The sequence below is a fragment of the Chionomys nivalis genome, chromosome X, assembly GCF_950005125.1.
Source record: "Chionomys nivalis chromosome X, mChiNiv1.1, whole genome shotgun sequence".
Classification (NCBI taxonomy): domain Eukaryota; kingdom Metazoa; phylum Chordata; class Mammalia; order Rodentia; family Cricetidae; genus Chionomys; species Chionomys nivalis.
In genome coordinates, this window is record NC_080112.1 from 133,099,023 (window position 1) to 133,125,897 (window position 26,875).

At 40.4% G+C, this 26,875-nt stretch overlaps 1 protein-coding gene across 2 annotated transcripts in view; it reads left to right on the top strand.

The window, feature by feature from the left end:
* The window catches only part of Nhs (NHS actin remodeling regulator), a 328,052-nt gene that overhangs the window by 269,128 nt on the left and 32,049 nt on the right, over positions 1 to 26,875 (top strand). For both annotated transcript variants that reach the window (XM_057759684.1, XM_057759685.1), the window contains exons 2-3: positions 16,524 to 16,676; positions 22,466 to 22,599. In XM_057759684.1, the coding sequence (XP_057615667.1) occupies positions 16,524 to 16,676; positions 22,466 to 22,599 (287 nt within the window). The remainder of the gene's footprint in view (positions 1 to 16,523; positions 16,677 to 22,465; positions 22,600 to 26,875) is intronic.

Sequence of the window (26,875 nt, forward strand, 5' to 3'; positions counted from 1 at the left end):
CAGGACGAAACTAACATTTTAAATTCAATTCATTGGTAACATTGAGAAATAGCCAGCTACTGAGGTGGTTATAGTTTGTGTGAATGTTGAAATAATGGTTCTTATTTCTTGCTGGGATGATCACATTAGCTAGCTGCTTTGACAATGCGAAAAGATTGGAAATTCTAACAAAAATGCTTACTGTTTAGGTTGATCTGCTGTTAGAATAATCAATATGAGCCTACGGGTGTCCTGGACTATTGTATGACCTGAAAACTATCCTCTGGGTTGATATTATTGACTCCTTTGATTTGATTTGCAGGTTGGCATCCATATTTTAAATTTTTTTAAAAATTACATTTATTTATTTATCCATCTGTTTGTTTAATATGTGGGTGCACATGCCACTACATGCATGTGGAGATCAGAGAACAACTTCTGACAATCGGTTCTTTCCTTCCTTCATGTGTGTCCTGAGTACTGAACTCGTGGTCATCTATCTACCTTGGTGTCAAGCATCTTTGTCTGATGAGTCATGTTGCCTTTGTTTTATTCCTTTATTTTTAATATTGCTATCATTATATGAAGCCAAGCATACAAGCCAGATAAACAAAAACGTAATGTCTTCCTTCTCAAGGCTAATTGTAATCCATTCCTTTTCTAGTTTTGTTATTTGCCTGTGTTGGTCTTGATTTGATGTTTTTGAGTCAGAGAAGCTCTGCAGAGAAAGTCAGTATCCAGAGCTAGAGGGTATTGTGAAGCACAAGTGGATGCTACAGGCAACTTGCTATGAGGGTTCTGGGCAAGCAGCTCAATGTGGGCCACAATCACTTCCATGTTCTCATGTATACCCTCTCCAGGACTCCCAGGCCTATGCATTGGCCCCTAAGGCCAGTTTAACATTTTGACTGACTGGGTGTTTACAGCTTTCATTTGGTAGTCTGAGAGGCATGAACTTGTGTGTTCATGAAGAGTTACTCTGCCTTCAAACTCCTAGAGACAACATGGAGGTGGAGATTGGAAAGCAAAAGTCAGTACTTAGCAGAGCAGCAGCTGCAAAGTCAGAACCCCAGTTGATAATCTGCAGAGGCTCAGAATTGGTGGACTCATCATCTACTGCCAGTGTCCAATGGATCCTCTTCTCTTTGCATCCTCCTCAACATTTATTGCTGTTTGTTTTATTCATAACAGCTATTTGGACTAGGGTGGAATGGAATCTCAGTTTAGTTTTGATTTGCATTTCCTTGATGACTAAATAGGTTGAACATTTCTTCAGGGTCTTATTGACCATTTGTATATCTTTACCTGAAAACTGCCTCTTCAGTTCATTTGCCCATTTATTGATTTATTTTTTTCTTTTGTTTCCTATTTTTTTAGTTCTTCATGTACTCTGGATATTAATCCTCTGTCTGATGAAGGGGATGAAGGATAGGCAGTGATTTTCTTCCATTCTGTAGGCTAACTCTACTGCTTGTTCTCCTTTGTCATGTAGAAGCTTCTTAAGTTGATATTGTTATGATTTGAACATGAAATGTCCTTTATAGACTCATGTGTTGGTCCTAAGCTGATGACACTATTTGGGGAGGCAGTGGAGGCTTTAGGAGATGAGGCCTAGCTGGAGGAAGTGGGCCACAGAGGGCATGTTAATGGGGGATCCTTGGCTCTCATCCTTGTCTGTGTTGGCTCTGATTCCCAGTTGCCAAGTGGTGAGCAATTCTTCTACTATGTTGTCTACTATCACGATATTCTGACTAACCGTGCTGAGAAACAACTAGGGTCTGAAATTATGGGCCAAAATAAATATTTCTTCTTTTAAGTTGTTTTGTTTTTAAGTGTTCGTCACCGTGAGAATACATCAAACATAAATACAATCTCCTTAGTTAGTTTATTTATGTATATGTTTTGAGACAAGGTTTCATGTATCCCAGAATGGCCTTAAACTTGTTATGTGGCTGAGGATGACTTTGAACTTCACAAGTTCTAATTTATGCCATGCTGGGGATTGGAGCTGGGATTTCATTACATGCTAAGACAGCACTCTACCAACAAAGCTACATTTGTCAATCCATGTTATTATTTCTCAACTTTTAGGTTCTGTTCAGAAAAGCATTGCTTATGTTGATATGTTGAAAATGTCTTCCTCTGGTAAATTCCAAGCTTGATATCTTACTTAATGTCTCTTACACATTTCATGTTGATTTGGTACAGGAGGAGTTGCAGATCTAGATTCAGTCTTCTATATGTCGAGATTCAGTTTTTCCAGTACCACTTGTCAAGAAGGTTGTCTTTTCTCAACTGATGTTTTTTGACACCTTTGCCAAGAGTCAGATGGTTATAGGTATATAAGTTTATTTCTCAGTCTTGTATTCTAGTCTACTGGTGTATGTTTATGTTTTTTGTGCCAATATGCTGCTGTTTTATTACTCTGAAACTGTAGCATAGTTTGAAATCTGGTATTTTTTATCCATCTAGAATTGTTCTTTTTGCTCAGGATTTCTTGGATTATTTGGGGTCTTGTGTGATTTCATGTGAATTTGAAGGTTCTCTTCTATTTCTCTGAAAGATGCCATTTTGATGCAGACTTGCTAAATCTGTCAATTATTTTTGCAATATCACCAGTTTAACAATATTAATTTTATGATTCATGAAAATGGATGGTCTTTTCATCTTCTGATATCTTCAGTTTCTTTCTTTAGTGCTTTGCAGCTTTTGTTATAGAGATGTGTTATTTACTTGGGTAGGGTTATTTTTGGGTGTTTTAACTATTTTGAGACTATAGTGGAAATATTTCTTGATTTTGTTTTTTAGTGGGCTCATTATTGGTATATGAAAATGTTGGGGTTTGTGGTTTTTTAATGTATCTTGTTACTTTGCTGAGTTTATCATGTATAAAGGTCTTTCAGTAGAAGGATGACTGATAGTGAAAGCCAAATTCAATTATGGTTCATTTGTGTTTTTACTAAGTCATTTTTACCTCCCTCCTAAGCAGGATTATGCTTGTCCTCTCTGTGCTTCATATGACTCATGGTCTATCCACAGTGACATGTTCCTAGGACTCTTATCAACAGATTCTTCTTAAATTTCATATTAGGTCAGGTCAAGACATTGTCCGTATTCAAGTACATTTTTTTTTGTGTGACCTGAAAATAGAAATTTCACCTAGTTCAACCTTACCAGATGCTCATCTCTGCCAGCATCTGTCCTCTGGTCTACTAATCCTATCTATCCACCAGGCCACTCCCCACACTTCAATGGTCCTTCATCCCTGTACTCCTGGAATCAGAAAGCATTTATCTGGAAGCAGTGTGGGACTCAGTGTTCCTTCAGAGTGGACACTTAATCCCACCTTGGCTAATCCTCTCATTTGCCTACTCTGACTACTAGGCTATGAACTCCCTTGAGAGCACTGCTGGTGTCCTTTTCTTCTCAAAGTACTTCTGTAGTCCTTTGAACATAATAATAGGTAAAATGCTTTCTTTCCTAGACCAGAGTGTGGTGGATAGAATAGTCAGTTTTCTGATATTATTTATCCATCTCCCTTCATCTTGGCCTATCTCTGTAGCAAATCAACCTGAGAAGAGAAACATAATAGAAATATCTTGAACCTGAGAAGGAGATATAGGATACCACTTTTTTTTTGAAAGATTGTTGAGGTTTGAGGTCTTCATTTGCTTACTCAAGAGCTATAAAGTTGAAACATGAGTTTGCCTTATTCATCTATTTTAACCTGCAGAAATCATAATTTCACATCATTCAAACCAGACTCTTAATATTTTGGCTCCTGCACAGTTACTCATGGTTGAAGTTGTCTGATCCCTATGTGTGATTCACTCCCTTGGTCCATGGTAGTGAAGTTCCTATGGAGGCTCCTTGTAGCTTCTGACGAGCCTGTGGCCTTTGCTGGATTCTGTAATAGTTTAGAGTTTTCATTAGAAGCCCTGGATTCAAAAAAGGCTGGTTCATTTCCTCTTTCTCTACAGGTGCCAACATATGTGTTTGATCTCTGGGATAAATGCCAAGACCTCCAGGCTTGAGTTTTCAAATTTCTAGAGATCAAAAGCTCTCCTCACCACCACAGAGGCTTCTCTGTACTGTTTCCCAACAAAGCCTGCCCAGCTCCTTTGAGGGCCAGTGTGTAGACTTCACAGAGATGAGAAAAGAAAGTGCAGGGGCTCTACTTTCCCAAATAACCGGCACGTAGAGGAGATGAACATGAAGGGCAAAAGGCTGGGAGGTTTTTCTCAAGTGAATTATGAATTAAAAATTTAGGAACTTTCAATGGATTTTTGCCTATTTATAAGCCAGGTATACCTGGGTAGGTAGGTAGCTGTGAGTATCTCAAAGCTTTCCCCTTCATGTTCCCCCCCACACCACCAAATACACAAGGCCCTAGCGTTATTGTATTTAGAACCTTCAGCCATTTCACGGGACTTTCAAGCAGAGTATCTTTTATTCTATAATACTAGTAGAAAACACCCCAAAGACAAAGGGGGGATCTCAAATTGAGTTCAGTTCTTTTACTGCAGTCAGTTTGCAGCTTTTGAAGTAAGTAATTGCGACATTGTCATTAGGAATCGAGATTTTCAGCATAAGAGAAAAAGAGATGAAGTGTAAAATCAAGGAACTTAAACTAAAAGCTACGATCTTACATTTCAATTGGAAGTGACAGTTTTAACTTGACTGACTTTCACCTTCTGAAGCATTTGTGTTCTCCAATTCTGCTTACTGAAAAAGCCTAGAAGAATTGGTGGCAATACCATAATAGAGAATACCTATGGTATACAAAAGGCTGTTCCATCTCAGAGGAGCCAGGACTAATTCTAGGTCTGGGGCAACGAATATATAAGATTAATCTGGGATATCTCTCTTTGTATCGCTGCAGACTTAGCAAGACACAGAGTAACAGAGTCAAAAAAGAACCTGTCTTCTCTGGTGCTGGGTTGAGCATGAGTTCAGTATTCCCTACTCCTCAGGCTCTGGCATACCCATTACAAATATCTATGTTTCTAGGCTAGAAAGCTCCTTTGAGAGACTTCCATTTGACCTGGACTCTCATGTAGTCGTAGTGTTTTGTTTCTCCAACAAAAACATCAATTTTCTTCTACCGATAAAGATACTGACTAGCAAGTACTAATTCTAATTAAGTGTAATGAAGGTGGTATGCGAAAGGCCTTTTGTATTTAAATTTTTCTACCATCAATGATGATCTCTAAATTCTAAGAAACTAACCTCTACATAGTAGAAGAGATTTATTAGCATATATAAATGAGAATCAATCATGTCTTAATTACCTTACTGCTTCACAATCTAACCAACTGTCCAAGAGGGCCTCTGTGAAGAGAAACCACGACGAAGGGAATTCTTTATTTTGTTTTTGTTTTTCAAGATAGGGTTTCTCTGTGTGTATCCCTGACTGTCCTGGAACTTACTCTGTAGACCAGGTTGGCCTCAAACTCAAAGAGATCTAACTGCCTCTATCTCCGGAGTGCTGGGATTAAAGGCCTGTGCCATCACCCCCTGGCAGCAATTCTTATAAAAGAAAACATTTCGTTGAGGGCTTGTTTACAGTTTCAAAGGGTTAGTCCATTATCATCATGGCAGGAAACGTGACAACAAGCATGGCACTGGAACAGTAGCTGAGAGCCTGGGAGCTGCATCTGATCTGTAGGGGCGTACAGAGGGAGGGAGCTGGAGGGAGAGACTAGGCTTAGTTAGCATGTTGCCCACCTACAATGATATATTTCCTCCAACAAGCAAGGCTGCATCTACTCCAACAAGACTACACCTCTTAATCTTTCTAATCCTTTCAACTAGTGACACACCCTAACGACTAAGCATTCGAATATATGACTATATGGGTGGCATTCTCATTCAAACCACCACAGTATACATTAGGTTTTCTAGTGGAACTTGGGGGGGGGTGTTAATTTACATTTTATTGAGTGATTTTGTAAGGGAGAGAAATGTATAACTTTAGCTATTTCCTTACTTTATAATAACTAAATAATAAATCCTTGAAACAAAAGGAAAGATGTATTGACAGAATGGATATAAGACCACAAATGCTCCGACAACAAGGACCCTATGAGAGACATCTGTTATAACTTGGATCTGAAATGTCCCTGCAGGCTCCTGTCTTGAGCGCATATTTCCCAGAAGATTTTCAAAGGCTGTGGAACCTTTAGGAGATGGGGTGCGGCTAGAGGAAAAGGACACTAGGGGCAGGTCTTTCCAGTTATAATTTGGTCCCTAGTTCTAACAGTGCTCTCCTTCCTAGTCTCTGATGATGTGGCATTCCTGCTGCTGGGCCTTCCCTGGCATATTGGACTTGAATCTCTCTGGAACTGTGAGAAGAAAAAAAAAAAAAAAACTTTTCCTCCCTGAAATCACCGTTGTTAGGTATTTTGAGCACAGGGGCACAACAGTCATGAAAACACCACATCTGTGTTCCCAGTGGCCCAGTGGCTTTACAAAGTAGTTGCTGAATGTAAGTGGGGAGACATGAATGAATGTCTAGACCCCTCAGGTTACTAAACATGCCACGTTTTCCTCTTTGGAATTCTAGTTAGTACTGCTAACTATAGAGAGTCGAAAACATCTTTAAGCCTTAGAATGTGAACTCAGGTGGTAAGATCATGCTCTTCCCAATTTACCCCACCACTTCATCTTTTTTTTCTTTTTTTTTCCCTCCTGAAAAATGCCCCTCTCTACCCATTTTCCCTTACCTCTTATTGTAATGTAGCCTGTCCCTTCCCTAAATTCCCATGATTGTGAATTCATTCTATCTAAATTTCATGTGCTATGATTTTGTAGATGAATAAAACCTGTAGCTGGTGCAAAACCCCATTTCAACTATTTCTGTCTATTCCATTTCACTGCCAACCTCCACATGGAGTCATTAACAAGCAGCAGCAGTGATCGCACATATCTCCACCAAACATTTCCTTGGGTCGGTGTGTGCCATTGCCAGGGATATGGAGAGGTGTGGTTCCAGAGCTAAGGAACGTGAGTGTGGCTAGGTGGCCACAGAAGTCTGGGAGGAGTACAAAAGAGGGAGCCAGTAGTGAATGGCTTGGAAGCAGAGTGCAGCCTGGAGTGGTAGGGTTATTTTTGAAGATGAACCTTATAGGATGGGTAGAGACTAAGTGGTAAAATTATTCTCTATCCACAAACAAATCTGGGTAACCAAACTAAGTCGGCCTGCTACCCTGGGCAATCCTCTTCTGGGTTGCTTGCTATGAAAACAGATTTCAGAAAGGGCAGAATACAAGAAATGAAAAGCCTTCAGATCCCACCCTGTGCACCCACAACTTCAACATAGTTCATGTTTCTGTTAAGTGCACAGGGCTGTCTCTTCTAGCCATGGTATTTCCATAGAGCTCTTGGCAGTGATACTCTTGAGGGCACTTACGATCTGTTAAGACAACTGGGTATGTGTTTGGTTTATGTGCCTCTTCATCACAATGTTTGTTCCCTAGATTCAAATGCTTCTGGAATCCTAAAATAAAAAATTGATTTCATAGAAAAGCAGGGCAGTAGAGCATTTTTTCTGAGGGGCAACTAGATATAAGTGGTAGGTAGCAAATACTGACTAAAAGTGGTGGAGACAGAAGCAGCCAGGAAAGTCCATGAACCCAGGATCAGGAGACTTACATTATTATTATTATTATTGCTGTTGTTGTTGTTATTTCCTCTGCCAAAACTCAGGTCTGTGATTTTTCGATCATATCTTTGGCCTTAGGTTCCCTTATCAACATTTGAGAGGAATGACCTTAACCATCGTTTTTATAGTATGTTGACTGCTGCTCAGAGTAAGATGTGTTTTTAGATCATGACCAAGCAAATTTGTGCATGCATGCCCAGCAGAAACAACAAACAAAAGCTTCACAGAACAATACAGTACACTTGAGCATATTCTATTCTACACTATTCTATTTCATTGTTTTCAAAAATGCTAGTCTTGACCTGCTGAATGGGTTTTGCAATCCACTAATGGGTCATGCCCCGCCATTTGAAAAAAAACAACAAAACAAAACAGAAAACCCAGAACATTGTAATTTCCGAGGTCCCTTCCAAAAGTCGAATACAATGATTCTGTGCCATGCTTACAAGAATTTTCTGAAAACAATAGCTGATCTGTGATGGATGACAATGTGCTTACATTGTGAAAGAAGTGTACGGTGTAGAAGATGAGCAAGTCATTATGAACCACTCCTAAGGGGCACTGATTATACTGCACCTCTGAGAATGACTCTTAAGAGGATCTCCAAGTTGTCACACCAAGTACTGCTCTAGTCAACAGCCATCAAAGATGGGGATGTCAGACCTACTTGTTAGGGAGGTCACAAGCTCCTTGGTTATGGGCATACTTCTGTTCCCAGCATAAGAACCTCAAAGTATAACCTGTGTTGGCATCATCTTCATTTATATTTAATCTACTAAGAATACAGAAGTTGGGGACTTTTTATCTTATTTGAGTGTTTGTGCGTATGTATGATGTGTAAGTGTGAGCATGCACACACTCTTGTGTGTGAGTGTGGTCACTTTCATGCCATGCTGTGCATTTGGAGGTCAGAGAACAACTTCAGGTGTTCATCTTCCAACTTGTTTGAGACAAGGTCTCTTTCTTGTTCTCTGTTGTGCATACCGATCTTGAAGGAACACTGTTATTACAGACCTTGGCTACCACAGCTGACTTCAGATGTATTCTGTGGATTTGAACTCAAGTTCTTACACTCATATGGAAGTGCTGTTACACATGAGACCTCGCTTCAAAAAACATAGACATCTCTACCCTTTCTTCTTTTAGACCTTAGACTCTTGGTCTTCTTTTGTTTTCCTACTGTGGGAAAAGAGTAACTTTTAATTAATCAGTGATAAGTCAATGGAGCATCATTCCATTGGGGCCTCAGAACCACACTGAGTGTTCTATGATCCCATTTTTCTGGAGTATGGGATCAAAATTAAATAGTTTCATGATTTATTACTATGGTTCTCACTCCAGTGATTAAGCCCAATCTTTTTTTTAATCACAGAGAGTCCAAATTCTTCTCACCAGCCTACTCTTCCATTGCTTTAATACAGAATCTTCAAGGTCGGTTTTGGTGGCTGGTAGAAAACAAAGGTATCAGACAGAGCAGAACTGCACCCAGAGATGGACATTTCCTAATCATTCATATGGAAAGATAAGGATCTGAAATACTGGGAATGCTCAATGACTTGCACACAGCCATGGGGTTGAATAGCTACAACCTCATAAACAAGCAGCAGTAACAGTAATGACTACTCTTCCTATTATGAAGCTTCATCTTGGTATAGAAGTTGAGAAAAAAATTGTTCGTTCTTTTAGTGTTCTGTTCAATAGAAGTTGGGATATTTTAAAGAGCTGAAACTTATTAGGAAACCTTCACTCATCTTCCTGATGCTGAGAAGCCTACATTTGATAATCTGTCCAGACTTGGGAGCAGATCTGAATTACTACGGTTCTGCAGAAAAATCGCCCAATAGGAAAGTTTCAAGAAACATGACTGGATTTGGGCAGGTTGCCAGGCCTTCTGTAGTTCTTGCTGTTCTTGTATGCTGCCCTACTCTCTCCTCCAAGTTGCCAAGCAGAATGGGAGAAGGGCTGGGTGCCAAAGAAAGAAGAACAGGTGGGAATGAACGGTATCCCTTGGTGAACTCCCCTCCCTGTCTTCCCAGCTGCTCTGAGGATTCTGCAGGCAGCTCCAGACTGACTACATTTCCATTTTGCTCACCAAGCTGTTGGCTGCTGTGGAACGGACTCAGCTTAGCAGGGAAGTGGGAGCTATCCGACTGTGTATCTGCAACACCAACTATTTCAGATGCTTCCTAATATACGAATGTGTGATGTTCCTCGCTGCTTTCTATCACAGGCTGTCAGAATGGATGGCCTGTGTGGGGATGTGTTTCTGGCTGAAAAGTTATTATGCAGTGGGGGTGGGGATGATCAGCAGACGGGCAGGAAGAAAGGCTAACAAAGGTATTTGTAGGTAAATGTTTCCTGTAGACACTCTAAGAATGTGTTTTTAAATTTTCTCCCTGTCCTTTGAAGGAGTGAAAAATCCATATCTGAGTAACTTGGCACATTTTGTTGAATTTTTTATCACAAATAGAATTCAGGCTTTGATTTCAACTGTCTGTTCCCTCCCCCACTTTCAATTTTGAAGAGCCTGGGAGAGGGAAGAGAGAGAACCTGGGATTAACCCATGGTAGGGTGTAATGTCTTTCTAGGATAGGAACTGTTTTGGATTTTATGCATTATGGGTGTTTTGTCTACATGTATGTCTGAGCACCATTTGCATATCTGGTTCCGACAAAAGCCAGAAGAGAGCATTAGGGTGCCTAACACTGGAGTTACAGATGTTTGTGAGCCCCTATGATTGTGGATGTTGGGAATCAGACCCTGCTCCTCTGGAAGAGCAGTCAGGGCTCTTAACTACTGAACCATCTCTCCAGTCCCAAGAACAAGCATTGTATTCTTTGCCCATAGGTTATACTTTAAGGTAGCAAGAAACTCATAAGGTCAGCCAGGGAAAATGAAATCAAATAAGTACCAATTCTAGCAGGGCAGGGGGATAAAGGGAGTTTCAAAGAGCTTAGGCAAGGTTATATGTGCCTCCAATCTTAACTCCTTCCCAATAGTTCCTAGAAGCAAACCTCCTAGGCTGAAGTCTAAGAGCCCCCACTTCTCACCTCTTCTGGTATTTGAGAAAGGATTTTATGATAGTCTAGAATCATGTGGAAGTCATTATATATCCCAGGCTCATCTCAGTCTCACAGCAGTCTTTCTGCCTCAGGCCTCTGGGTGATGAAATATATGACATATTTTACACACACACACACACACACACACACACACACACACACACACACGAGACACACCAGATGAGAATCTTAAATCTTATGTCTAAGTCAGGTCATTTCTGAGGACCCAAGTGAATGACAATATCCACGCAGTTGAACAATCACTATGACTCAAGATCTAGACAATTTCGCTGTCTCTGAGGTGTATAAGGGGAATGAACTCTGATGAGTCTACCAAGGATCCACTGCCCTACAGACACATGGTCTTTTATTTTAGCTGTTTGGTTTTGTGGTGCTATTTGTCTTTCTGGAATGCAGTAAATCTTTCCCAATCTCCTCTAGTCACGCTCCAGAACATCCTCTTGGTTCTTGGTTGTACCTAATTCTGTGGAAGACACAGAAGGTGGAGGTGCTGAGTCCTTTACTAGATGCCTTTAGTGCGGCAGATGACTCCCTCTCCCTACTCGAATCACCTTTAGCTAATTTATTTCTGTATTGATTTGAGATAAAGAAGCAGCTGTGAAGCTAGAGATGGCCTCTCACTCTAGATATTCTACTTACAAGGTATATTAAATGTCCTTTTTTTCTGAGCTTATCTATGAAATGAGTCAGTGCTTTTCTCTGTGAGTTGAGTGAAGGGGCCATGGTATTATGAAGAGAAGCCCCTGCCTTGCAATGAGGCACACGAGTAGCCCTTTTTCTGTTTTTTTAAAGGACAAAATGAAGCATCTAGTCCTACCTCCAAGTTTAATGCTTGCTGTCATCTGCTCCATCCTTATGCAGCATGAACATAGAGGAGAAGATCGCAAAGGAAGGCAAATAAGTGTCTTACTTGAAGGAAGTAGACACAGACACATTAATGGGGGAGTATATTAGTTTCTTATTACTATGATATTATTCCATAATAAACTACTATAAACTTAGCAACTCAAAACAACATTGTTAAGTAGACCTAGTGGCACAGATCTATAATACTAGTGAGCAGGAGGTTGAGAGAGGAGGTTCACAAGTTTGAGGTCGACCTAGGTAACTTAGTAAGACTCTGTATCAGAATAAAAAATAAAAAAGAGGGCTGGTGATACATCTCAGTGACAGAACATTTGCTTAGCAAGTGTAAAGCCCTAGGTTCAATCCAGTACCACAAAATAAAAACCCACAACCCCTCCAATATTATCTTGCAACATTGTGTCAACAGTGTGAATCTGTGTCCTTTGTTCAGAATCCCACTAGGCTAAAAATTAAGGTGTCACCTGCTATGCTGCCATTTGAGGCTTGGGTTTCTCTTTGAAGCCTATCAGTTCTTGGGGAAAAATGGCTTTTGGAGAATAAAGAACTTGGGTTATCAGTATCTATAGGCTACCCATTGTTTCCCATCATCAGATTTTCTCCACAGTGTGGCAATTTTTACTCTTTGACTCTTTTAGGGTCTCACCACCCAGCTCCCAAATAAATACACACAGAGGCTTATTCTTACTTATGGATGCCCGTCCTTAGCTTGACTTGTTTCTTGCCAGCTTTTCTTAAATTAACCAGTCTACCTTTTGACTCTGGGCTTTTACCTTTCTCTATTCTCTATACCTTTCTTTCCTTCTTACTCTTTTGCTGGCTGTGTGGTTGGGTGGCTGACCCCTGGCTTCCTCCCCTCCTCCCTTTCTAACTTCTTTCTCTTCTCTTCTATTTATTCGCTCTGCCTGCCAGCCCCGCCTATCCCTCTCCTTCCTAGCTAGTGACCATTCAGCTCCTTATTAGACCAATCAGGTGTTTTACACAAGCAAATAACACAGCTTCACAGAGTTAAACAAATGCAACATGAAAGAATGCAACACATTTTTTGCATCATTAAACAAATGTTCCACAGCAGAAACGTAGCACATCTTAAACTAATTTTCCACAACATCAGGTGTCGACTTCTATCATTTTATAACTTTTTTTGGGGAACAGTTTTTCTCTGAATCTGGAGCTCACTGATTTCGTTATATGGGCTGACCAACAAAGTCTGGGGACTCCACTGTCACTATTCCCTCAGTGCTGGGATTATAGGCACATAGTGTGCTGGCTTGTTACATGGGAACTGGGGATCTCAACTCAGATCCCCATGCTTGCTTGAACCATCTTCCTCAAGCCCAGATATGACTTTTTTAAACTGGGAAAATGGGATGACTTCATTGAGTGTTCCATTAGTGCCCTTTTCTGCCTCCAGGAGATGCACCATACACTTAATACTCTGTGACTAAAAGACATAGCTGAGCAGTGACAGATGACACTGTGGCAACAAGTAAATTACATTATCACCTGCTAATGTGTGGAAGGATAGGGGAAGTGTGGATCCGTGGCTGTAAAAGCAGCCACTGTGCATGAGAGTTGGTTCCTTTGAGGAACCAGGATGAGGGTACCCACACTGGAATTCAGAAATTAATCTTTGCACCTGGAATCTGTTCTTAATACCAAGCAGTTTAGTAGTCCAAAACCTCAGGACAGGCTTGTCCATTGACCATAGTAGGAATGAGTTTAGGGCTCCAGTGAAGGAAGGTCATTAAAAATAATATTTCCTTTCAAACGATAAGTTTATATTTAGTAATGAGAAAAATTGCTGAATTTCTTTTTTATTTATGTTATGTGATCTTTTCTGAGATGATAGTTACCTGCTTCAGAAAGGTGGGAACTGTACATTTGGAGGGATGTAGGGCCTCTAGAGTTTGATGTTTTTAGGTCATTCCTAGGAGATTGTATTATAGTGCAGCCGGAAGTATGCACCAGACAGCATTTTTTTTAATCTGTGGCTTTCAGGAAGAATCACATCAACATTTTCATACAAAACCACACAGCACATGCCTCAAGGTGATAGGAATTTCTGTGCATGATGCTCTGTCTAGCATTGTGCCTGACACTAATAGCTGCAGTATAATGTTCATGGGTGAATAGGTATTTCCATTATCAGAATTCCCCTCTCCTCAGCCATGTCACCCAATCCCTTGCACTCCTCCAAGATCCCAAGGCATCATCAAAAAAGGTCTTGCATTTCTTTAACTTTCCTGATGATAATCACAACCTTGGAACACTCTTATTATGTGCAGGGTATCGACACAGTGTTGGAAACTCTGATTCAAGGGTTCAGTCATCTTCAGGTTCCTTTTTTTTCAAGCACAGCTGATAATGAGTCTCTTCTTCAAGCCAACACAAAAGCAAATAGCAGGACTAAAGACTGAAAAGTCATGGGCACTTGGTCTCTTATTCTGAGGGTGTGCCAGGTCTAGTCAACAGCATAGATAGTATGAGGGGGGAAGTAAGTCTTTTGATCTGCCTCCACTCACCTGGGCCCAACCCCAAATTATGACTCTAAGCCCCTGAAGAGACAAGCCTGATAGGAGTGGTACCCACAGCTACACACACACTTCTGGAATTGCCCATTGAGTTTCTTGTTCCTTTTTTATTTCACAGTCAGGCTTTCTGTTCTGTCCCTTCTTCCAGCTGTCACCAGCACGTGCGTTCACAGCTACTTTTGTTGAGTTTAGCAGTGACCTCAACCTGGTAAGCAGAGTTGACATCTCTGTCCAGAGACGGGCTGGTTTTCCAGCCAGTCTCGTCACTGCATAGGAGTGTTCCTTCGAGGGTAACTGAATGAGGCTTCTGTCTTCAGAGCTCTGCCTACTGTCCATTGGAGAGGAGCACCCAGATCTAGACTGGCCCCTCCCCTTCTATACCAAGGCCTCCCACACATTTTCTCAGGCCTGAAAGGATCAGCTTGTCCCTTTGTGAGTCCTCCCGTTCTTGCCTGCAGGCTTCAGTGACCCCTGACTGGTTCATCAAGCACTCACAGTTCCTAAGGAGAAAGTTGAGGCTATAGACTAGCTTGAGAAAGAAAAATTGCCTTCTTTTATTCATGCTTCCTTCGACCCTCCTCCTCCCTCCAAAAGAGTGCTGCCCCTGTCCAGGGAAATAGCGTTCTGATTCAAATTCTTAAAGATTAAGCATTTAGGAAAAATAAAGAGACAGTTGGGAGTAATCTCTGTGGATAAAAGTGAGAAAATACGATAGACTACTTATGGTCACCCTAGAACTACAGGGTTTAATAATGTTAGTCACATATGACTATTTTAATTAATAATAAAAGTTAAAAATTTAGTTCCTCATACACTACCTAATCCCTTTTGAATTAGCTCAGAAGCCACTGTGGTCACCCATCTCTTGGTCCAAGGGCAAAGGGAATACTATATTGTATAGTACAGCTATAGAGAAATTTCTTAGCATGGAACATTCTATTAGATAATTTAGGTAGATGATATATTCCTCTTTATCCTGCACGTGTTTCAGTACATCGTTTGATATGTGTTTGTTTCTATTTTTATAGTGCTAAGCATCAAACCCAGAGTCTCACATGAGCTAGGCATGTGTTCTGCCCTTGAACTATATCCTTAGCCCTCAGTTAGCGATTCTTATAGTAATGAATACTTTATTCTAGACTAAACAGTGCTGCTAAATATTGTATTCGAAAAAAAAAAACAAAAATAACTTCAGTTCGTGGTGGGGGGGGGGAACTCAATCATCAGAAGACTGTATTTCCCCAGCTTTCATTCTTTGATTCCCTTTCCACAAAGTATTCATTTTCCTCTCTACATTTTCTATAGATTACCTTGTTCCAGGTTAGACTCCTCCAAGTGGAATGACATCTAAAAGAAAAACTCAGAGTTTAAGCAGAAACCTATGTGGGGCATAGGGATAAACAGGGGAGCAGACTGTCTCCAAACCATGCACTGGGGAAGTGAAACAAAACAGGAAGAAGGTGGAGTCTGAGAAGAGCAGGATGCTCCTGGGCCAGGAGTCTGGCTCTGGGTCATGAGTCTGAAGGGTGAAGTCAGCTGTCCCTGATCTCAGCAGTCTTGAGGCTAGTAGGCTGCCAAGTGCTCATGAGTTTCTCTGGGTGGCCATTTCTCATTCCCAGTCCCCTAATTCCCAGAATGTTTTTCTATAAGTATGCATTCTCTACTCGTTTTGTCCTGGGCTGTAATGAAGGAGACACTAGTGAGTTCGATGCTGTTTTTAGGAGAAAGAAAGTCTTCCTTGCGCACGCCTTTAATCCCAGCACTCGGGAGGCAGAGGCAGGCGGATCTCTGTGAGTTCGAGACCAGCCTGGTCTACAGAGCTAGTTCCAGGACAGGCTCCAAAGCCACAGAGAAACCCTGTCTCGAAAAACCAAAAAAAAAAAAAAAAAAAAAAAAAAAAGAAAGTCTTCCTTGATTTCTCAGATGAGTTGTAAGAATCGTGTTATCTACAGATTCACCACTCCCATACCCACTAGCGCACTTGTCCCGGTTCCTATAATGTTCATGCTGATCTTTGGTGAAACCAGGGGGAAATGGCAATTAGTGGAGTCAGGAGGTGGAAGGCACAACCAGGAGCCTGCAACCAGAAACCACAAGGGACAAAAACCAACATAAAGTACAGACCAAAGTTCAGATAGATAGCAAGAACAATATGCAGAAGTATTCTGTGATCTTCCGCCTCTTGGTCCTAGGGTGTAGTTGTCCCCATATGTATTATCAGCTTCAAAGCTTTTCCAGCCTTCAGTCAGGTTTTTTGGTGGGGTCAAGCAATCTGAACCCACCAAACTTCACCTCTACATGCTTCCCATCTCTGGGTCACCCCCACCCTGCCCCAGAACCCACTAAATGAACAAATAGAGTTCCTGATGCCTAATACCCTGTGGGCTCTTTGTCTTGCAGCTGTCTCCAACTTGGACGTCGAGAGTAAGCTGAGTGCATACTACCGTGCGCCATGGCACCAGCAGCGGAACATCTTCCTTCCAGCTACCAGGCCACCCTGTGTGGAGGAGCTGCACCGCCATGCCAGACAGAGTCTACAAGCCCTGCGCAGAGGTAACTGATCCCAGGCTGGGGGATTTCGGGGACACTAGCAGAAGGCTGTGCCATTTAGGAATTTTCTGTCCCATCAATCCTGTCACCTCCTTAGTTAAAGCAAGCACTTTGAAATGCTCCCATTTCTACCCTGCATGAAATCCATGCATAATATCAACTACATGTACATGTGTATTAAAGTTACCATTATGGCCTAAATATGATCACAAAGAGAGTTCAAAAAGGAAAAGTATTAATAATACTGTATCTCAATATGTAAGTGCCAATTCACAATTGTATTAGATGACATAATGAAAGCAGTTAGATGTCTGTACCACTCAAAAATAAATTTGAATTAAATAAGACAGAAGCCATTCCAAACAAAAAGTATGGAGAAATGAAGGAGCCTGGCTGCAGGGACAGGAGAAGAACCATGAAAAATGGTATATTCACCATCTATTAGATATGGGCAAAGTAAGACTTTGGCTTATAATGAAAAGGGAATTAGGTTTGACTCAGAAATAGATTCCTAGCTTCTTCCTATAGGAGATTTGGATAAGACAATTAACTTTGTGTGGGAACTGGAACCTTTTCACTGACCATTCAGCGCCTTACAGGATGGCTGTTATGCTTGGCGCCTGCTCAATCATTCTAACAATCACAGTAAGGCCCTCAAGTGCTCTTCTGTTTCTATTGAGAATCTCTGAGCTGATCCAATGCCCTTATTCTACAGGGAGGCTCATGGGGGCTTGAAATGTGTGGAAACTTGTTCAGGGTCGTGCAGGCTAGCTTCAGAACAAGTACTTGACCCTGATCCTCTGATCCCCCAGCCAGAGCTCTTTCCTACCTTTCCATATACCGTGTCTCATGAAAATAGATATTCATATTTGCTTTTCTGTCACAGCATCGAGAGCATCAAAGCCAGGCATATAACAGCCCAGGTAGAAAATTAACCTTTCCTTACTTCCCAGTGCCTTAAAACCTATGAAAATAAGACTCAAAATGCTCATTATTCTTTTTTAAAAAAAACCCAAAATGGATATCAGAAGATGGTATGCCGCATTTTCTGGCCTTTAGGTTTTTGTTCTGGAAACAGATGCTGTCTATACAATCACTGTATTTGTTTCAATATCCCTAGACTTATTTAAGGATTGGTAGTTTGAAAACACATTACAATGTAAATAATATATTTTAAAGCTCTTTTCAAGACTCAGAAAACCCTAATATGTATTGTTTTCGTCTACATCTCTATGACTTCTTCCTTTTTTCCTTTTAATGAAACAACTGACATACAACTGCCCCCAAAGCAGTTGTTTAAAAGTTTTTGTGCAACTTATTAGTGATAAGATACTGTGATACTTATAATAGAGAAAGGATGCTTACTATTCATTTCAATTTTATGGTTGGGCAAAAAATAATTGAAAGCCGGGCAGTGGTGGAGCACACCTTTAATCCCAGCACTCGGGAGGCAGAGGCAGGCGGATCTCTATGAGTTCGAGGCCAGCCTGGTCTACAAGAGCTAGTTCCAGGACAGGAACCAAAAAGCTGTGGAGAAACCCTGTCTCAAAAAATCAAAAAAAAAAATTAAAATAAAATAATTAAAATAAAATTTTCATGCAGGCCTCCTTCTGGAAATCTTCCTCTCTCCTGTTCTGTTCCTAAGTCCCTTTCCCATAATAACCTGTGCTTCCTCCCGACATGCACATGTAGTCATCTATCATAACTGACCACTATGGTCCCGCTTGCATTCCACCGCTAATCTGCAAGCAACTCAAGGGTAAGGATGGTGCCTTATTAATCTATTCTATTCAGAGCACAAAGCACACACTGAGCATATGGTAGGCCCTCAATGGATTTGTGTGGAAGGGAATGAAAGCCGCAGAAGGTGGCTTGAGCATCGAAGGCACAAGATGACCACTGAGGAATTTTAGCTGTCTTGCTAAATGATTTCTTAGTAGACACCGTTCTTTTTATCATTTTATTATTATTAACCAGTCCTCCCTGATTAGATCTTTTACAGATTTAACCAGGTAACACTGAGCTCCTCATAAGCTGTCATATTTCACTGCTTCATCAGTTTTGGACTTAATGGTAGAACTGAAGAACAGCAAGTACCAATATCAGTTTTTCTCTGCAGTTCCGCCTGGGGGATGAGAGATGAATATAAGGCCTTCTGGGGTTTAGATGGAAGACTATGGAGCCTGTTTTGCCCTGTTCAGACTGGCTTGTTTTGTGGTTGGCTCAATAGCAAATCTTGGGTGTAGTAGTTTTAATAGCACTGCAGAGAGCCATAAACAGGAATTATAGACATCATAGAATTAAAAACATGCAGTGGTGTAGAATTAAAATTAGAAAGCGACTTTAAAAAATAAATAAATATAAAATAAAAAACCTTGCCTAAGAAACAGCAATGCTGCTGTGTATCCAACAGCATAATCCACTTCTGCCATCTGGTGGTGGGGACTAATACCAAACTTGCAGACCAGGGCTTGGCTCCCTAACCTTGGCAGTGAGCTTCCCTGTGGGAAGTCTCTATTTGGACAGCTGGAATCGCTTTCGTGGAGAGGGAGAGGATGGTGAAGCATGGGCAAGTAAGACTGGTTGGTTGCATATCTGTGCTCATTTGGGAACTGAGACAAAACTTTAAATTGGATTCCTTATTGTCAGCCTCCTACCCTGAACAAACGGTACTGAAGGCCAGGCATTATGCTGGATTATAGGATTGAAAGAGCAATCAAGTGTGGTCTCCGCCTTCAAAGAATTTCTGGCGTAGTGAGGAGGATGGAGAAGTAAGCAGTTAAGTTCAATACAGTGCTTCAGGGACTGAGCAGAAATGTACCTATCATGCTATGGAGCCTCAGGGAAGTGGCACGTAAATGCATTTCAAGTTGTTTAGAATGCAATTATTGCTTTCCCTTTTTCTTAGCAATTCTTTAATGCTCAGCACCAGTAATAACTTTAAGTTATGCCATCTTTTATGTTCATAAAACACACAGAGAGACTAATACATGGCTATAAAGAGATAATTATATTTTATATTTCCTTTCCTTTCAAGTTTCTGGCTGGTGTCTAAGTTTCGTTGGTCTAAAGGAATAAGGATGAAAATTGGACTGCAATTGCAGGCCCTGGTGGACTGATATTGTCTCTTACCTCACCAGTGGTGAGAAGTATCATTAGTGAGCCATTAATTTAGACTGCCTGCTCTCGGCCTGAGTAGAGAAGATATATTTAAGACAGTATGGGAGAGAAGTGGTTGAAAGGGAAATTGAGCTGCCACCTCCTCTCTCACTCTGCTCCCTTTCCATTCTTCCTAAGCAGTGCAGCCTGTCTGCTCTGCCTAGTGAATTTAAGGACGCAAAAGATTTCTTTGTGCTGCTGTCCATTATAAAAAGCCCACTGTTCGCTTGTAGAGAACATGAGGGTGAAACCAGAGGTGGGAACTTTTTCAAGAAAGGCATCTATCTCAAAATTTCTTCTTGATAAACGTTGACTTTGGAGGCAGGGCAGTGTAGCAAAAACCACCCATGTGCTGGGCTTTTTCAGGACCTGTCTCTGGTTGTGGATGGAAACCAATGTTGTTGTTGGTTGAAGAATCTCAAGCAAAGGAAGACGAGGGATACTGTCATGCTTTCCTAACCTAGTACTAAGCCTGTGACTCTAAGAAAGAGGTTAGGTTGTGAGGACCAAAGACAGTTAACTTCGTGGTGGAAGTCAGAGAGCTTGAGAGAACTCAGTTCCTAGTTTTGGCAGCAAAGTATTGAATGAGGCAAGTAAAGATGGGACCAACCTTAAAGAGACCAGTTAAGACAAGTAATAAGATGGAGAGAAACATGGATCACTAATTATGCCAACGACACAGTTCATCATAAATGTAGCGTAATAGGATGCATTCTCTTTTCAGAAACCTAGACTTAATAAAGCATGAAGCTGTCCAGTCCTTCAACAAGCATTTAATGATAGTCTGTTTCACAGGTGCTGTAAGACCTCTGATCAAAAGATGAATCTAATTTTGTTTCTGAACTTGGCCTTGTGGCACAGACCAGTTGTGAATTCAAGAAGCTAGGCAAGGGGATTGCCGAGCTTAAAGATCTGCCTGGACAATTTAGTGAGACATTGTCTCAAGAAGATATACTAAATGGCTAGGAATATAGCATAGTAACAGGACATTGACCAAACCTGTACAACATATATCACATACCCCACCCCGCCCACACACGTACCTAACTGCTCCAGGGTCCACTTAAATATAGTTCAAAAGACTGACAACTAGAGAGATGGTATTTTTTTTAAATCAATACAAGCATGCAAATGGGGATTATACAGCCTTGAAAGACAGGACATCTGACATCACCTGAAAGGATCAGCTTAGTTTGCTTTCCATCAACCACAGGCAAAAAGAGACAAGTGGTACCTCATAAGTCATAGTGTTGTAACTGGTCAAAGAATTCAGTGGCAGCAAAATATAATTATATTCAAATACTGCAAAATTCAAAACGTCTTGCTCCAACAAGTGATGTATATTTGTCCTTTACAATGCCTGTAGGTCAAGCCGTATCCAGGTTGATGACACAAGAACCATGTCTGTACCACTCATCACCGCACAGTGAACCTTTCTTCCTGTATCTGTTTCCACATCTGCAGATGAGGGGGCAGCTTGATGCCCATTTGTGTGGGGTTGTTGAGAAGATGCAGATGAAGGCCTTAGCAAAGCATTTCTGGCACATGTCAATAAACGTTGGGAACTGGGAATAATATTGTACATAATATGAATGATACTAACCTTAAACAATGCAAAGACAGAATGAAAACTGGGATACACAAATTTGTACCTCGATCATAACAAAACTTCAAGCTCTGAGGGTGAGTGTAAGCTATATTTCAGAAGATAGACAACTTTTAGTGTAAGCAAGGGGCGTTCTAAGGTACATGAAATACTGGAAATCTAAATTGTATTTCGAGCATCTCTGAGACATCTATTTATTTATTTATTTATTTATTTATTTATTTATTTATTTATTTATTTATTTATTTTGGTGATGCTGATGATCCAACTCAGGACCTTATCTCAGTGATTCTTATTACTTAACCCCCTCCCCCCGATATATCTTAGCTTTCCCACAAAGGCAGCTTTATCCTGGAGTAATAAGAATGGTGTCAGTGGGATTGTCTTGCTTTCTCTGGAAGCACAAGATTATAAAACCGTCTGAGTCTCTGTGGGTAACAGGAAGAGGAGGATGTAGGTGGCTGCATTGGTGTGCTTCTTACCCACTTTCCTGGGGGAAAACATAGAAGATAAATAAAACACCCAGCGCCTAACATTTGTCAGTTTCTGTGATATAAATACAGTCGCCATAACCTATTTCAGGTATCTATAGTTGAAAAACTGGCTCATAAAATCTTCCTTCCGGGAGCTAGTGGCACGTAGGGCCAGCAGCTATGGTATGGCTGCATCTTCTCTGCACTTTAGTCCTCGTGCCGGCAAGCCTTCCGTCATTGTTCTTAGCCTTGTTGTTGTTGGTGTTCTCACTTGTGAGATTTTTAACTGAGAAGTGTTGAATTTATAAAAGTAAGCCACCATGTACCAAGACTATAAGATGGACCCACAGAGATGGGTGTATCTGCCATCATATTCACAGTGAACATTCAGTTAGGAACCATTCTAAAAATCTGATGTGGCACATTGATTAACTAGATTAATGAAAGTTCACCTTTTTTTTTTTTTTTGCAGCTCTTTGTTAACACTCTCGAGAGGGGAAGAACAATTGAAACTATCAAGTGTGTTTCATTATTTATCTCTTCTGCATCCACAGAACACCGGAGCCGAAGTGATCGTCGCGAGCAAAGAGCTGCTGCTCCCCTGTCCATAGCTGCTCCACCACTGCCATCCTACCCTCCTGCTCACAGCCAGAGGAGGCGCGAGGCCAAGGACCGCCATTTCCTAACGGTAAGCATGGTGGCTGCTAGCTGCCTGCATTTGCTCTTCTGGAGCATTGAGTCCCTCTCTGCTCAGTGAGGGAAGCTGGACTGGCTGAGAGAGCAGGCCATAGGCATGTAAGAACTCCTTTCCTTTTGGGGTACACACACACACACACTTGCTAGCTGTGTAACACGGAAAATCAATAATAGTTAAGGACTCTGAAATCAAATCCCAGCTCTTCTTATATGTTAGAGTTTAGGATTATTTCTTTCTCTCAGTTCCTGCCTTTGCAATAAGAGGATTTTATTTATATAGTTTAATAGGGCTTGAATATGTACAGAGCTTCGCACAGGGACTGACTGACCCAGACTAAGACACCTATAAATGTTAACCACCACTGCTACTGCCATTATTACCAGTCTGACTCCACAGGAGAAGCTGGAAAAGAAGTTATGGAATGTGAAAAGTTACCACTAGAATCAATCATAAGTTCAAGCTTTCCCATTCGATGTAAGAGGCTACTTCCCTAGGGTAATCTATTAGCTCACTGACATCATCACTGCGTGTGGTTAGAGCCTAATCTGGGGGGATGTGGCTGTAACTCAGGCCAAGCTCTCAAGGGTAGACCACAGATGATGAAGCTGGGCCTGAGTGGAAACACCTGCAAACTCCATCAGCAGCTGCTGTGAACACTTCATCCCACATGTGCCTTCTGGGGCCTCGGTGGGGAGAAGTAAACATTTGCTTCTGTGTACTTGTATCCCTGAAGTCAGGAACTATGGTTTCACGACCAAGCCAGTCCAAATCGTCATCAAGCTTGCCAGCACTCCTACTGTCTTATTTCGGGCTCGAGGCCTGATGTCTAAAGAAGTTACAGCCCTGTATGTAAGAATTGAGGATTTTGTTTGAAATTGACCACATGACTCTAAACTCTACAAAAGTAGGGACTGCACAATATGCAAAATAGTGCAAAATGTCCAGGTTTTATGATGTCAAAAATTCAGATGGAAACGTATTTCACCTAAATGAATTTGCGCGTTATAACATCCACATAAGAACTTGAATGAGACTAGATGCCCTACAGGTATTTTTCCTGTTTGCAGTCAGTTAGTAGGCACTGTGTCCTTGAGTTGAGTATGTACTGGGTACCATACTGTCCTCACCACATTGCTGTGATGTAATCCAAGAATAAGAAGGGGGTTATGATTTTCTGATCCATCAGACAGAATGCTACACATGGTAGTGATTTGCCATAAAAGTCCCTACTCGATACAAGTTCTTATTAAGCTTAAATATGCTTCCCAAAGTGTTTGCATCTAATGAGGTATTTTCTGCATAAAAATGCTAAAAATATTTTCCCATTCATTATAATATGTTTGCGGCTCATTAAGTTGGTTTTCTTGGGGAGGAGGTGAGACAAAAATCTTCAGTGCTTACAGAGGTGACAAGAAAATATAATCCTTTTTATAATCTGCATAATTTTTAATGACATCTAAATACCTAAATAAGATGCTGGGAAAAAGACTTTAAGGAGTGACTAGCAATAACTGTGCTTCGTTTACCCAATAGATAGCAATAAGAGGATCCTAGATTATACTGTGGTAAACATCTGAAAGTTTGCCTATCTTGAATTTCTCAATTCTTGAAATGTCCAAATCACTTGGGGGAATTTTGTTTACAATTGAGTTTGGGTCACCAATTTCCTTAGAAGATTTTCCATTCAAGTTAGACCTCACAGGCTTGGCTAGAATATGTTTCTATGTATTCAGCTTGAAAGGCCATATGTTGCTTAAAGAATAAAGGTTACAGGAGTAAGGATAGGAACTTCGTAGACAAAACCCTGGGTACACATTTTCTTAGAGAACTATTAGATCTATATTTTATTAGAGAGTAGCTTTCTTATTTTAATCTATAAGACTTAGTTAAGCCAATTTTTCTTCCTTTTAAAAAATATCCATAATAAGTCTCCAGTATAAGTTCCCACTGCTATGCTGGACACTATAATAAGTTCTGGTTAACAATGGCGTGGTCTGTAATGGCAAACTGCCTGAACTTGTATACTAATTCTACCATATAAACTGTGCAATTCTAGACCAGTGCATCCTTCAAATCATTGTCTTAGCCATCAGAATTGATAGTACCACATAGGTTTGGCACTAAAAGTTGAATGTGTTTGTGAGCAGTGCTTAATGCATGGTAAGCACTCCATAAATATTAGGCCTGATGACGACGATGAGGATGATGGCTGATGAGGATAATGAAGATGATGATAGCTTGTCATAAAGTCCTTAATGTGTCTGTCATTTAATGACAAGATTGTAGGTTTAAACCCCAACTGTCTAAATTTTGTGATTTGGAAAAGGTTGTTGTATCTTTCTGAATCCTGGTTTCTTTCTGTTTTTTACAATTAAATTCCAGTTTCTTTGTCCGTAAGATAGGGATAAATCATTTCAACTTCACAAGGTCATTAAGTATATTTCATGTGATACTATATAAATAAGATTAGATCATGTTTATGCAAGTCCCTAGCACAGTGCTAAAATATTTGAGTATATGAACCTATATTCATAGTCAATTTTAATAAAGCTCTTATCATCAAATGAAAGGCCCGTAATATATATATATAACCTCATAAAATTAGAGAAAATATAAATCACTACACTCTTTCCAGAGGAGAAGGAAAACTCTAAATATTCATGCACTTTCTTCCAGCAATTCCACATCTGGGAATTAACTCTAAGTCTATGTGAAGATTTATTCATTAATATGTTCATCAAATCAAAATTTTAATAGGAAAATATAAATAAATATATACATCCCAAGTGTCCAAAAAAGAGCTTACTTTAATAAATTTTTATATACATTCTATCTTATAGGAATTAACAAAAAATCATAGTATTATATAAGAATATTTAATGACATGAAAAAATGTATACTTTATTACTGAGGATTTTTAAACAGAGTATGATCTCAAACCATGTGTAGGAGAGAATATCAGTAGATAAATGACTAAAAAAGCTATATAACTTTGTTTCCCAAACTGTTAACTAAGATGCCCTATGGCAATGCCATGAACTTATACAAAGGCCACAGGATACTAGAACATTTTCAAGTGACAGTGTCTTCACTCCAGTGACACCTGGCAGTGACTCTAAAGTAACTCCACAATTCCTACAAGTAAGAAGGGATGCTGTTTCTTATCAATTAATTTACCTAAAAGGTTCTTCAAGAGGAATTCACATAAAAACAAACTGGTTAAATTTAGCTTAAATCCCACTATTAGGTGAGAATTTAAGTAGTGTCCCTAAATACCAGCACCTTCTGTCATCAGGGTGACAAAGGAGGTGATTGCGGGGAAAGATTCTCTAACAGGAGTATCTTTTCCAATCTGCTCTTGAATCTGAAGTTCTACCATTAGCAACTGTGTAATTCTTTCTAATTGGAAGAGACACCAGCCTTGCCTATGAATTCAACTTTGGATAATCAATTTTAATAAATGATTGATAACAAAAAGAAAGCAAAATTTAGGAAATTAATTTTGGACCTTCTCTTTGGAATCTGAGGTGCAGAAAGAGGACCAAAGCAACCCTCTCCAAACCTACATCCTCACATAGCATCTCAACATTCTGATTCATTCTGTATGGAAAAATATAGTTTTTCATTGATCAAGGACCCCAAGACTTGTTTGGACATGGCTGACAGTCAAATGTATAAAGTTTATGGATCGATAAGAAAGAGAAATAGCCTAAGGTCAATTCTTTAGCCACACAGGTGGACTTCTGTCTACAAATGTATGTGTTGTGACTGTTCATTGCGGGCAGGGGAGATAAGAAAAGAAGAATGGCACCAAGGTGTGTGTTTGTGAACTAAACTCATTTGTCTTCAGGTAGAATACTTAAGGAATTTTCTCCTTGCCTAGGTCGTAGTCAAATTAGGAATGTCAGTCAAGTGGCAATCAGGCTATGAGACATTTGTCAGAACTGCAACAGGTAGCCTCTTCTCTGCAAATGTACATGAGGGTTAGCAATCTTGGTGAAAGCCATTCCAGAGAAATGAATTCAAGATGGTCCTTGCAGAAATTTTTGGTAAGAAGTAGTATTTTTAAGTGCTCAAGTACTGTTGATTGGAAAACTTCTCGTTTGAGAGAGTTCATAGTGTATGTGTGTGTGTGTTTGTGTACCAGTGTGTCAGTGTGTATAGAAAAGCATACTGATCCTTCCATGCAGCTGAGGACAGTGGTGATATAGGAAGTCCTTATCTCCCAGTATTTCCTTCAAAATTGATACAGAACAGCAAGGTTGAA